The sequence below is a fragment of the Sus scrofa genome, chromosome 15, assembly GCF_054392235.1.
Source record: "Sus scrofa isolate SSC_HxYL_T2T_F1_AM1 chromosome 15, Sscrofa_HxYL_maternal_Yorkshire_Landrace_v2.0, whole genome shotgun sequence".
NCBI classification, from domain to species: Eukaryota; Metazoa; Chordata; class Mammalia; order Artiodactyla; family Suidae; genus Sus; species Sus scrofa.
The window spans coordinates 66,569,840-66,582,653 of record NC_139397.1 but is presented as its reverse complement, the minus strand read 5'-3'; the positions used below and the strand labels follow the sequence as shown (position 1 = coordinate 66,582,653).

General features: G+C 40.8%; 1 protein-coding gene across 44 annotated transcripts in view; it reads right to left on the bottom strand.

Moving 5' to 3' along the window:
• The window catches only part of FUT10 (fucosyltransferase 10), a 429,533-nt gene that overhangs the window by 213,141 nt on the left and 203,578 nt on the right, over positions 1–12,814 (bottom strand). For 6 of the 44 annotated variants that reach the window (XM_085000117.1, XM_085000143.1, XM_085000158.1 and 3 more), the window contains one exon: positions 4,257–4,316. The exons of 36 other annotated variants lie outside the window; for them this stretch is intronic. In XM_085000117.1, coding sequence (XP_084856243.1) covers positions 4,257–4,316 — 60 coding nt within the window. Of the gene's footprint in view, positions 1–4,194; positions 4,317–12,814 lie in introns of those variants that run through there. 2 more of the 44 variants (XM_085000147.1, XM_085000141.1) reach the window with 2 other exon arrangements.

Below are 12,814 nucleotides of genomic sequence, written 5' to 3'. Positions count from 1 at the left end.
TGAGATGGCCAGAAATTAAGATGTGAGAGAGAAAAAAGGAAAAGAAAAGAAACAGCTTAACTAAGAGGCTGAGACTTAAGGGAGCAATAAATGATATCCGTAACGATAGAATTGAGACAACATCATTGAAGGGATAGTGTTTGTTTTGCAAATACAAATGGCCCACATGAAAATTATTCAGGCTGAACAGCATAGAATTATGAACATAGAATTCTAAGTCCCACCGAGTTTCATGTCCCTAATGCATGACTATGACCTCGCTTGTGCAAATGCCTTAATACTAGAGTATTCAGCAATGAATACATCATCACTGATCTTTCTAGAATAAATAACTTGAAGAGTTGCTGGTCTTAATTATTTTATGCAAATAAGTGAACTTCATCAAAATGGTGATAAATCATTACTGTAATGCACTGTCAAATAATTAATATTGTGCCTCAATTTGTCTTCTCCTCCTGAGACTAAAGACAGGACCCCATTGAGAAACTAAGGGTAATTTTGATATTCAGAGCAAATGCATTTCTATCTTGAGAATATATTTAAATAATATACAAGTCAACCTTCAAATTCATTTAATGTTACAGTGCTATCTAGATATATTTTGTCTTCTGTTTCAAAATTTCCCAAGAGTATATGCCATAGGCATTTGCGTTTTCAAATTCTTTTAAAATTAGATTCTGCTATTGTTAGTGGATCCAAGGAGAAATAAACCATTATTTAAATTATAAAACTATCTAAAGCAGCACCTAAATCATAGGACTTGTGAGGTACTTTGCTTACTTTCTATTTAATGGCCTAAACGTGGCTATTTCATCACTTCCTAAAAAGAATATTAGAGTCACACAACCTTGTAATTTTAATTTAACTTTTGGGGAAAAAAATGTTTGCCAATTGTCACAAACATCAAGTTTGTGTGCAGCCTGAATACAAAATCAGGAGGTTTAAATGAGAAGCTTGAGGTGTCACTGAGGGGAAGCTCATGGCTAAAGTAAGGACAGGTGGACAGCCAATGAAGGAAGCTGGGATGGGAGTTTGTGATAACCCACAATATGCAAGGCTTTTGGGGTTTCCCAACTAGCCAGCAGGAAAGAAGGGATGATCCAGAGTGTTAGCTGATGGGATTAAAGAGCTAATTCAGTGAGTAAACTGCTTTCCCTGGAGGGCAGGTGGGTATTTAAAGTTGGAATCTCCAAATCTAGAAGCAAGAACTCACTTTAAAGCTGGAGGTAAAAGAACATGACCCCAGGGTGCTCTAAAAAAATCTCCAGATCCTAGGCCCTAGAGAGTTTCTCAGGTGTTCCTAGAGATGAATCAAAGAATATTCAACTGGAAGTTGGGGTTCCTGGGGACCAAGTTCCCTTCCTGGGCAGAGGTAAGAGGGAGCTGAGGTCAAGACTGAACTCCATTCTCAATGATAGACTGTACTGAATAACCAATATTGATAATTAGGCCCAAGTACCAGCAGCTCAGACCACAAATGCAGTAAAAGAAAGCAGAATTGAGTGCGGAAGAAACCATCTGGACCTCAGATGGATATGCAGAAGATTGCCCCAAAGTAACCAGGTTTTAAATTCTAGGTCTGAATATACCACCAGGTCTGGTTCTTCTTATTGACTCATGAACTGACTGATTTTCTTTGCTACTAAAAAAGGCAAAAATTCATGATACACTATTACTATTCTAGTAATTCATATTAATTATAGGGGCATTTGAAAAGTACAAAAAAACTTGAAAGTGAAAAATAAATATCCCATAATTCTACAATACAAAGGATGAAACAAACACCGTTAAACTCTGGTACAAACTCTTCTCGTATGTTTAACATTCTACATGGACACATACAGCTATCACTATTGCAAAAACAGGAAAATCTATTCTATACTCTTCAACAAATGATCACATTATTGTGATGGCCTATTTAGTTGTCTCCCCCTGGGCCGGGAAGGCAGGAATAATACCGTACTTACCATCACTCTCTTACTATTTCACATAACATCTAGCACAGGAAGACAGACATGGTAATGCATACTTCCAGAATTTTTCGTAAATATGCCAAATTTCCCTTGTGGCAGTTATACCAATTTATAAACCCACAAGCAATGACTAGAAATTCATTTCCCTTCATTCCTCACAAAATTGTATCTTATGACTTTTTAAGAATCTTCACCATTTTGATGGGAATAATTTGTCTCTCATTTTTCTATATTTGCATTTCTAAGCTATTAAGCTTGAATAATTTTCATCTGGGTCATTTGAATTTGCTAAATAAACATTACCCATTCAAAGATTTTGCCTCAATTCTTCCTTGACTCATATTGCTTATTGCCTCCTTAAAAGCTGAGTAAATAGTTTTATTTGTTCTTCTGTCAGCCTCCCCTAAAAACAATGATGCTTTTCGGGTAGCACCACTTCTTTTTGCTCATGTCAGTCAAATGTTCACACAGGACCTTGTGCATACTGGCCATCTAACCTGTGCACCTTGCAGGGGAATCCTTCTTATCCCTGGAATGAATAATAGCAGAGCTGAAGGCAGCATCTTGGATAGGAAAATCCTGGGTACCTGCCAGATAAGGATTCAAATCCTGGCTTCTCTACTGATTCACTGAGTGATCTTAAACAAGATAATTGCAGAACTCTCTCAATTTCCTCATTCAGGAAAAAAAAAAAAAGCCAATTTGTCTTGCATGGTTGCTACAAAGATCAAATGATATAAAATATGTAAAAGCACTGTATAAATGTAGGTTATTGTTATTCTTGCTACTCCTTTCTTTGAGGATAAATATTACATCCATCACCTGTTTTGAGGCAAATTGGCAAAGACAGCTTTCTTGTCAAGGCTAAAAATAAAACACCAGAGAGACCTGGTGTTGCCCAGGAGAACATATATGGCTATTGAAGTTTGCACTTTCTGAGGAAGCTAATAAAACTAAATAAGAACTTATTCCACTGACACCTTAATGTCATTCTCAGGCGTAACCCAATTTGCTCTACTTGTCTTCCTACAGAAGTGGAAATTTATACTGCAAAGAGAAGCACATTCAACTTCCTCTCAAGGGTTATTTGAACGGGGGTGGGGGGATTCACTATCGAGGAAAAGGAGTGTAGGGCCAAGGAAACTACTGGGAAGGAATCCTAAATGAGCTTGAACAATTGTGAGCCTGGCTATCCTGTTTAAAATTTTAAAGAAGAAAGAAACTTTTAAAAAAAATGTCTCTTGTATCTAGACTTTTTCTGCAGGCTGACACAACTCAGACACGTGCTGTTAACAAAGGTTGGCTTCCTTACCATCCTAATTTTCTCAAACAGTAGTGCACAGTTTCTCAAAATACCTACAAGCATCTTATGATTATTTCATACTCACTTTAAAATACTTAAATATATGCCTTACAATAATTTTAGAGGAAATAATTTCACTGAAATCATTTGGTGGTATGCATCTCTTCTTATTCAAGATGTGGGGGCAGGTGGGTGGAAATTACTCCAAAAAAAATTCAGACCAGCAGCCAGAGGGACCATCTAACTCAATGTTCCCACATTAGAGTCCTCAGACTTCTAGCGTCCTATCAGCTATTTTAAACATTTCCAAAAGCCGACTGTCCAGCACAGGGAACTATATCCAATCTCTTGGGATAGAACATGATGGAAGATAGTATGAGAAAAAGAACGTTTTGTATATGTATGACTGAGTCACTATGCCATATTGCATAAATTGACCCAACACTGTAAAACAACTATACTTTAATAGAAATAAAATAAAATAATAAATTCCAGGAAAAAAAGAAAAATAAATAAATAAATAAAAGCACAATGAGGATGTTCTATTTTTATGCCATTAGCTCGCTCCCAATGATCTTAGCAGAATCTTTTTTTTGGGAGGGGTGTCTTTTTAGGGCTGAACCTATGGCATGTGGAAGTTCCCAGGCTATGGGTCGAATCAGAACTACAGCTGCCAGCCTGTACCTCAGCCACAGCAACGTCAGATCCGAGTTGCATCTGCAACTCAGCATTGCCACAGCTCACAGCAATGCTGGATTCTTAACCCACTGAGTGAGGCCAGGGATCAAACCCTCATTCTCACAAAGACAACTTCAGGTCCTTAACCCACTGAGCCACAATAGGAACACCCCCAAATTTTTTAATAGGTGAACAAATGACTGAAAATTAGTCCTTGCTGGCTAAAGGGTTTCAAAACACTGACCTAATATTATAGATGAGGAAATCGAGACTGGAGGTGGCACACTGAGTTAGTCACCAACCTGGAATTGGGACTTGGATCTCCTGGCTCCAACACTTTCCTTCCAAGCAACACTCAACATCTGCAGGAGTTGAAAAGGGGTATCTCAACAATAATAATAGATAAACAAGACCTTCAGTATTTATACATTCAACAGACAGCTGCTTCTGGGCCCCTACTGCGTGCATGCTTGCCTTTGCTGGGGGATGCAAAGAGGTGAGAAGGGACCCTTAAAGAATTTAGAGCCCCTTAAATGTATTGTTTGGTTAACAAGAAAAAAAAAAAAAGAATTTAGAGCCCAAGGAAATGATTTATTTACATTAAAAAAGAATTTTTAAAAAGGTAGGTGCTGTCAAAAAGATAAAGCTGATGATCTATAGGGGTTAAGAAAGTGTAAGACTTAAACCTCTTTGGTTTCAGGCCAAAAAAAATGGTATTAGCATATTAAATGGCATGTCCTATCAAAATACCCAGCTTTACCCAATACTGGTCACTTTTCACCCACAAAGGCAAATTCCTCTCCTTCTATTCTTTCCTTTAATCTCTAACATAAAAATCTTACATATTTTTAAATTAAGACTCAGTTCAAATATCAGTTACTCTATGTGTTTTTCCTAATCATCTCCATCATAAACAACTTTTAGAAACTCCGGGCGCATTGAGCATTCCACAATACACATGACACTTTATTAGAGAAAGCCTGATCATGTAGTTATGTGTCTATAAGTGTTTTGGTCTTGGCCACCTTTCAGACTTCATATCTTAAAACCTTACCATATTCTCTTTACATTCAGTCCAAAATAAATAAATAACTTGAGATTCCCAAGCATCTTAATTACCTCTCATTTTCTTGCCTTTGTCTCTACTGTTTTTTTTTTTTTTCTGGAATATTGTTCCTATTTTTTTTTATCTCCCCAGCATTTTTTCCTCCAGCAAACCCTTCCTGAGGCCCTACACAATTCTCCAAATCTCCTACAGTGTCCAATGTGGGGTCTGACAGGAGACAGAACTATCTGGTAGGTCCCATAAGGGCCAGTAGCCCCAAGACAGATTGCTTCTTACCACTGGCACCATGAGTGAAATAGAAGACAGGAGGTCATATCCCAGAGGGACATCCAGAGGTTTAAAAAAAAAAAAAAAGTGGAAAATGGGGCAATCATTACAGAGGAGCAGACAGAAAGGAGGAATCAAGAAACAGAGTTGAAGGGGGTGGTATAGAAACCTTGCAAACCCAAGAAGAAAAATAGCAATTAAGTACCATGAAGTAAGAGCTCGAAGAGTTCACAGAAATAGGTCTTAAGTTTTTAGTAAGAACAGTGTGCTTGAGTTGGAGAACTAAATGGTATGTGCTTGGTTTTGGTTTTTTTAGGGCTGAACCCATGGCTCACAACTATACCACAGCCACAGCAATGCCAGATCCAGGCCACATCTTCGACCTACACCACAGCTCATGGCAATGCTGGATCCTTAACCCACTGAGCAAGGCCAGGGATCAAAACAGCACCCTCCTTGGGAGTTCCCGTCATGGCCCAGTAGTTAAAGAACCCGACTAGTATCCATGAGAATGCAGATTTGATCCCTGGCCTTGCTCAGTGGGTTGAGGATCCAGCTTTGCTCTAAGATATGGTGTAGGTTGCAGATGTGGCTCAGATCCTGCTTGCTGTAGTTGTGGTGTAGGTCTTCAGCCACAGCTCTGACTCAACCCCTAGCCAGGGAACTTCCATATGCTGCAGGTCATAAAAAGGAAAAAAAAAAAAAAAAAAAAACCCTCATCCTCATGGAGAGTCGGGTTTGTTACCACTGAGACACGACGGGAACTCACATGTGCCCTTTTTATGTCCTTCCTCCAGGATCTACATTAAAATAACATTATCCTATAGCAATCTTGAGAATTATAGAGTTTTCCTAAAATTCTTGAATTATAACTGTCTTAGTCTTGGCTAACTTCTGTGTCATGAGAGATAAAAGTGTATAGGGAAACAGCTGGAAGAAAGCTCTTTCTGCTGTGAACAGGGCTCGGGGCTGCCTTGGGGATGTTTACACAGTAAATGGGAACAGGCAAAATTTGTGGGGTTTTTTTGTTTGTTTTTCTTTTTAGGGCCGCACCCCAGCATACGGAGGTTCCTAGGACAGGGGTGGAATCAGAGCTGAAGCCACTGGACTATGCCACAGCCACAGCAACTCAAGATCTGAGCCTCATCTGCAACCTACACCACAGCTCACGGCAACGCCAGATCCTCAACCCACTGAGCAAGGCCAGGGATCAAACCTGCATCCTCATGGATGCTAATCAAATTCGTTTCCATTGAGTCATGACGGGAACTCCAAATTTGTGATATTGAAGTAGGTGGCCAGTGGAGCTTGGGTTCTTCACAGAAAATCAATTTATACTATTAAATTATAAAGATTTCTATCATTAACAAATCAACAAATAACAATGCTGGAGAGGGTGTGGAGAAAAAGGTATCCTCCTCCACTGCTGGTGGGAATGTAAATTGGTACAACTACTACAGAAAACAGTATGGAGGTATCTCAGAAAAGAAAATATAGTTACCATATTATCCAGCAATTCCACTGTTGGGCATATATCTGAACAAAACTTTCATTGAAAAAGATACACGCACTCCTATGTTCAAAGCAGCACTATTCACAATAGCCAAGACATGGAAACAACCTACATGTCCATCAATATAAGAATGGATTCAGGAGTTCCCGTCGTGGCACAGTGGTTAACGAATCCGACTAGGAACCATGAGGTTGCGGGTTCGGTCCCTGCCCTTGCTCAGTGGGTTAACGATCCAGCATTGCCGTGAGCTGTGGTATAGGTTGCAGATGTGGCTCGGATCCCGAGTTGCTGTGGCTCTGGCGTAGGCTGGCGGCTACAGCTCCGATTCTACCCCTAGCCTGGGAACCTCCATATGCCTCGGGAGCGGCCCAAAGAAATAGCAAAAAAAATAATAAAAAGAAAAAAAAAAGAATGGATTCAGAAGAGACGGTATATATACAATGGAATATTACTCAGCTATTAAAAAAGACATACTAATGCCATTTGCAGCAACATGGATGGAACTAGAGACTCTCATACTAAGTGAAGTAAGCCAGAAAGAAAAAGACAAATACCACATGACATCACTTATTTATGGACTCTAAAATATGGAACAGATGATTCTATCTAAAAAAAAAAAAAAAAATCATTGCCAAGAAGAGCAGACTTGGGGTCCCCAAGGGGGAAAGGGGAGAGGGTGGGATGGATGGGCATTTTGGGGTTTTTTTTGATACAAACTGTTATATTTGGAACGGATGGGCAATGGGACCCTACTGTACAGCACAGGGAAATGTGTGTGATTGGGTCACTTTGCTTTACAACAGAACTTGATGAAACTGGAAATCAACTATACTTTAATAATTAAAAAAATTAAAAAGATTAGATTTCTAGGAGTTCCTATCGAGGCTCAGAGGAAATGAATCTGACTAGCATCCATGAGGATGTAAGTTCAATCCCTGGCCTTGCTCAGTGGATTAAGGATCTGGCGTTGCCGTGAGCTGTGGCGTAGGTCACAGACGCATCTTGGATCTCATGTTGCTGTGGCTGTGGCATAGGCTGGCAGCTACAGCTCCGATTCCACCCCTAGCCTGGGAATCTCCATATTGCTATAGGTGAGACCCTAGAAAGAAAGAAAGAAAGAAAGAAAGAAAGAAAGAAAGAAAGAAAGAAAGAAAGAAAGAAAGAAAGAAAGAAAGACAAAAAAAGTTAGATTTCTATGATGTAGATTAGATTTCTAAAACCTAGAAGGTTTGGAGAAATCTGTCTCCACAAAAACCAGTTGAATCACCTGGCATTGCTATCACAGGATTAACTCAGGAGAATTCTGCACCATTAAGTCAAATGAGGAAGGATCAAAATGGTCATGACTTGGAGGAATAACCATCACTGGTCACTGAAGGACACTTTCAGTTCAAAGCAGAACTTGACTAGGAAAAGTGCATTTTTTTGGGGGGGGGGTCTTTTTAGGGCCTCACCCATGGCATACGGAAGGTCCCTGGCTAGGGGTTGAATCAGAGCTGTAGCCGCTGGTCTATGCCACAGCAACGCCGGATCCAAGACACATCTGCCACCTACACCACAGCTCCCGGCAACGCCAGATTCTTAACCAGATCCTTAGCAAGGTCAGGGTTCAAACCTGTGTCCTCATGGATGCCAGTCAGATTGTTTCTGCTGAGCCACAACCAGAACTCTAGGAAAAGTGCATCTTAAGGACACATCCCTCCAGCTCAAGTCATGTCCCACGCTGATGGCTCCACTCATTCTCCCCATATGCCACCATTTCCCCAAGTTACTTAACTGCCAGGCAGTTGAGCTGCACTGTTTTGATAAACCCAATTCACTGGGTGCAGACAAGCAAAACCTCAAATGATTCTCTCTAAAACCAAACTAGCTGCCACTAATGGAAACCAGGGGGCTGGCTAATGCATGAAGGTAAATGATCTCTTGGATGAGCTGTCAGAGCTACGAGCTGGAGAGATTTTGACCCGGCACTCAACGTCTGTTCCCTATGCCTTATGTTGACAGACCAGAATAAGGTTTCTATGGCATGACTTGTATACCTCTATCAAAAGCCAGGGATGTGTGGAAATCTAAAGGACTAGCTGCAAAATTCCGTCCAATTTCCCAGAGGACGGACAGGTTCAGGGGGTGGAAGGAAGAGTGATTCCTATAGAGGGATTGCCAAGCACAGAGCCAGTGCATCCTTCATACAAGTGACTTTGTATCTTGGCTGCATATTAGAATCACCTGGGGAGCTTTAAAAAATTCCAACAGTCAGAGGTCCCATTGTGGCTCAGCAGGTGAAGGACCTGATGTTGTCTCTGTGAGGATGTGGGTTCGATACCTGGCCTACCTCAGTGGGCTAAGAATCCAGCATTTCCACAAGTGGCATAGTTCACAGATGCAGCTCAGATCTGGTGTTGCCGTTGCTGTAGCGTAAGGCCCCACCCGCAGCTCCAATTCAACCCCTAGCCTGGGAAATTCCATATGCCGAGGGTGTGGCTGTAAAAAGGAAAAAAAAAAAAATTCCGACAGCCAAGCACAGTAAAAATAGAATCTCTGTAGGGACCTAAGCATCTGTATATTTTAAAACTCCCTAGGTAATTCCACTGTGCAACCAAGGTTGAAGACCACTGCTTTTCATTTAGTGTTTGAAGTCATGAAGCAAGGCCTGGAGGAGACACGAAGGTCAAAGATAGAAAGCAAAGGGAGTTCCCATCGTAGCTCAGTGGTTAACGAATCTGACTAGGAACCATGAGGTTGCGGGTTCGGTCCCTGCCCTTGCTCAGTGGGTTAACGATCCGGCGTTGCCGTGAGCTGTGGTATAGGTTGCAGATGCGGCTCGGATCCCGAGTTGCTGTGGCTCTGACGTAGGCCGGTGGCTACAGCTCCGATTCAACCCCTAGCCTGGGAACCTCCATATGCCGAGGGAGTGGCCCAAGAAATAGCAAGAAAGATGACCAAAAAAAAAAAAAAAAAGATAGAAAGCAAAGTCTATGTTTGGTGGTCAATGCAAGGTGCCTTTTGCAGAATGGATGCCAAGAATGTCTGGAAAAGACCAAGGCCAAGAGGAGGTGTTGGAGAGTGGGCAAAAGCAATGCAGCATGGAGAATGTCCCCAGATGGAGTGCATTTCCATGTGCCATGTGCTTTGTACACAGCTGTCATGAGAGCATGTACCAGCAGAGGATACAGGCAGTTAGTCTCTCCTTCCAATGACCTCCGGATACATAACTGTTTCCTCGTCTATCAGGAGACTCACTGCATCTTATTCTCACTGTTTAGATGCCCGTCTTTCCTACTAGACTAAAAGTTTCTTTCTTGAATTAGAGGCTATTGCCTTCTTTTTAATATCTTTGCCCACCTACAATGTTTCCCAGTTTAAAAATCTTTGTTGAATAAATGAAATGTCTTTGGGTGTGTGTTACTCATTGAGCTTTTGCAGATGGCGTTAGGAACTCTCTCTTGCACCATTTATAAGTTTTTTTTTGTTTTTATGGGGTTTTGTTTTTTGTTGTTGTTTTTGTTTGTTTTTGTTTTTTTGCTTTTTAGGGCCGCACCTGTGACATATGGAGGTTCTGGGGATAGGGTCAAATCGGAGCTGTAGCTGCCCGTCTACACCACAGCCACAGCAACTCAGGATCCGAGCCACATCTGTGACACTACAGCTCACAGCAACGCCAGATCCTAGACCCACTGAGCGAGGCCAGGGATTGTTCCAACATCCTCATGGATTCTAGTTGGTTTCGTTTTCACTGTGCCACAAAGAGAACTCCTAAAATAGGGAATTTTAAATCTTTATGTCAAAGGCACAAAGGAAAGGACACATGCATTTCTATCAAAAGATCTAGAAAATCAAGTAAAATACTTCCCTTTAAATACTTCAGCTCATAAAGTTAAGCACATATCCTATTATCAGAAGATGGTGACGTTGGGAGTTCTCATTGTGGCACAGCAGAAATGAATCTGACTAGCATCTACGAGTATTTGGGTCCTCTCCCTGGCCTTGCTCAGTGGGTTAAGGATCCATCAGTGCTATTTGGTGAGCTGTTTTGTAGGTCACAGACATGGCTCAGATTCCGCATTGCTGAGGCAGTGGTGTAAACTGGCAGCTGCAGCTCCTATTCCACCCCTAGCCTGGGAACTTCCGTATGCTGCAGGTGCAGCCTTAAAAAGCAAAAAAAAAAAAAAAAAAAAGAAGGGTGACATTAGGTTCAGATTAGACATCCTTTCACTATGCAAACCCAAACATTAAGAGTAGACAGGAAGATATTTCAATTCCCATCTATGATGTATAATTAATTTATAAGGGAAAAGTTGCATTATTTAAAATGCCTCTAAAAAATTATCTGCTTCAAGAAGGCGGCTACATGATGTAAATGAAAGTGAACAGAGAAAGTATTCTAGGCTCAAATATTTCCCCAGGCTGCCTCAGCCACTTTTTAGTTGTATTGGTGTTCTGTCAAATAAAACTAATGTGTGTTCATAAAAAGAATGACCTGCTTACCTGGTTCCTGCTGTTAAATGCAATTGTTTTAATAAAAGAGATTTGCGATAGAACAAAACTGTGCTATTTCAACCAGCTAAAGTTCAATCTGCTCATTCTTTCATTCAATATTTGTTGAGAATTCACCACAGGCCGTGTCTTTACAGCCAGAATACATAAATTCAAATGAGTAGTTTCATCCTAAATTTTGTTAGATGGGTTTCAATAGAAGATGGGCAAATAGACTAGAAAGACTTAAGTGGGACTCAGTTCAAGGATTAATTCATTCAGGGAGTCCCCTGGTGGTCCAGCAGTTAGGACTCAGTGATTTCCCTGTAGCGACCTGGGTTCAATCCCTAGTCTGGGAACTGAGATCTTAAACCAAACTGCTGCTTCCCATGACCAAAAAAAAAAAAAAAAATTCATTCAATCATTCATTTCACAAGTATGTATTGAGAACTGACCATGGTCCATACATTGTGTTAATACGAATACAGCAGTGGATAAGACAGGCTGACCCCTGTTTTAATGGAGTTTACATTTAGTAGGGGTAGGGTGGGGGAGGGAGTCAGAAATTAAATAAAACAACAAACAAACCAATAAATTAGAGCTGTGACAAAAGCAATGGAGGGAAAAAACAAGTCTATGAAATACTAAAAGGACCAACTAGCTTAGACTGAACAGTCAGGAAAATTTGCTCTATAGAGGAAACACTTATGCTGAGAACAGAGAATAAAATTGAACATGTGGGAGAGATGCTGATAGGGCAAGAATGATTACTTCTAGGGGGTAGAACGTGGCCAGTCACTACATCCATGCATGATGAACAGAGAAAGACGTCTTGAGACTGATCATCAACAGAGATTAGTTAGGGATGAGGAATCTGGGGCAATTCAGGGCTTGGTTATCTGTCTGATAACCCAGCCATGGAAGTTCTGAGGCGGAAGGGGAGGTCAGCTCCAGTTAGAGATTCAGTGAGCTTGATCGGAAATTTGAAACAATGAAGTCTTCCTCTAAAGAAAAGGGAACCCTCCTGCACTGTTGGTGGGAATGCAAGCTGGTGCAATCACTAGGGAAAACAGTATGGAGATAGTTTAGAAATCTATATATAGAACTACCATATGACCCAGCAATCCCACTCTTGGGCATATATCCAGACAAAACTTTCCTTAAAAAAGATACATATACCAGCATGTTCATTGCAGCTCTATTCACAACAGCCAAGACATGGAAACAACCCAAATGTCCATTGACAGATGACTGGATTAGGAAGATATGGTATATATACACAATGGGATACTACTCAGCCATAAAAAAGAACGAAATAACACCATTAGCAGCAACATGGATGGAACTAGAGACTCTCATGCTGAGTGAAGTAAATCAGAAAGAGAAAGACAAATACCATATGATATCACTTATTCTGGAACCTAATATACGGCACAAATGAAACTTTCCACAGAAAAGAAAATCATGGACTTGGAAAATAGACTTGTGGTTGCCAAGGGGCGGGGGGGAGGGAGTGGGGTGGATTGGGGAACTTGGGGTTA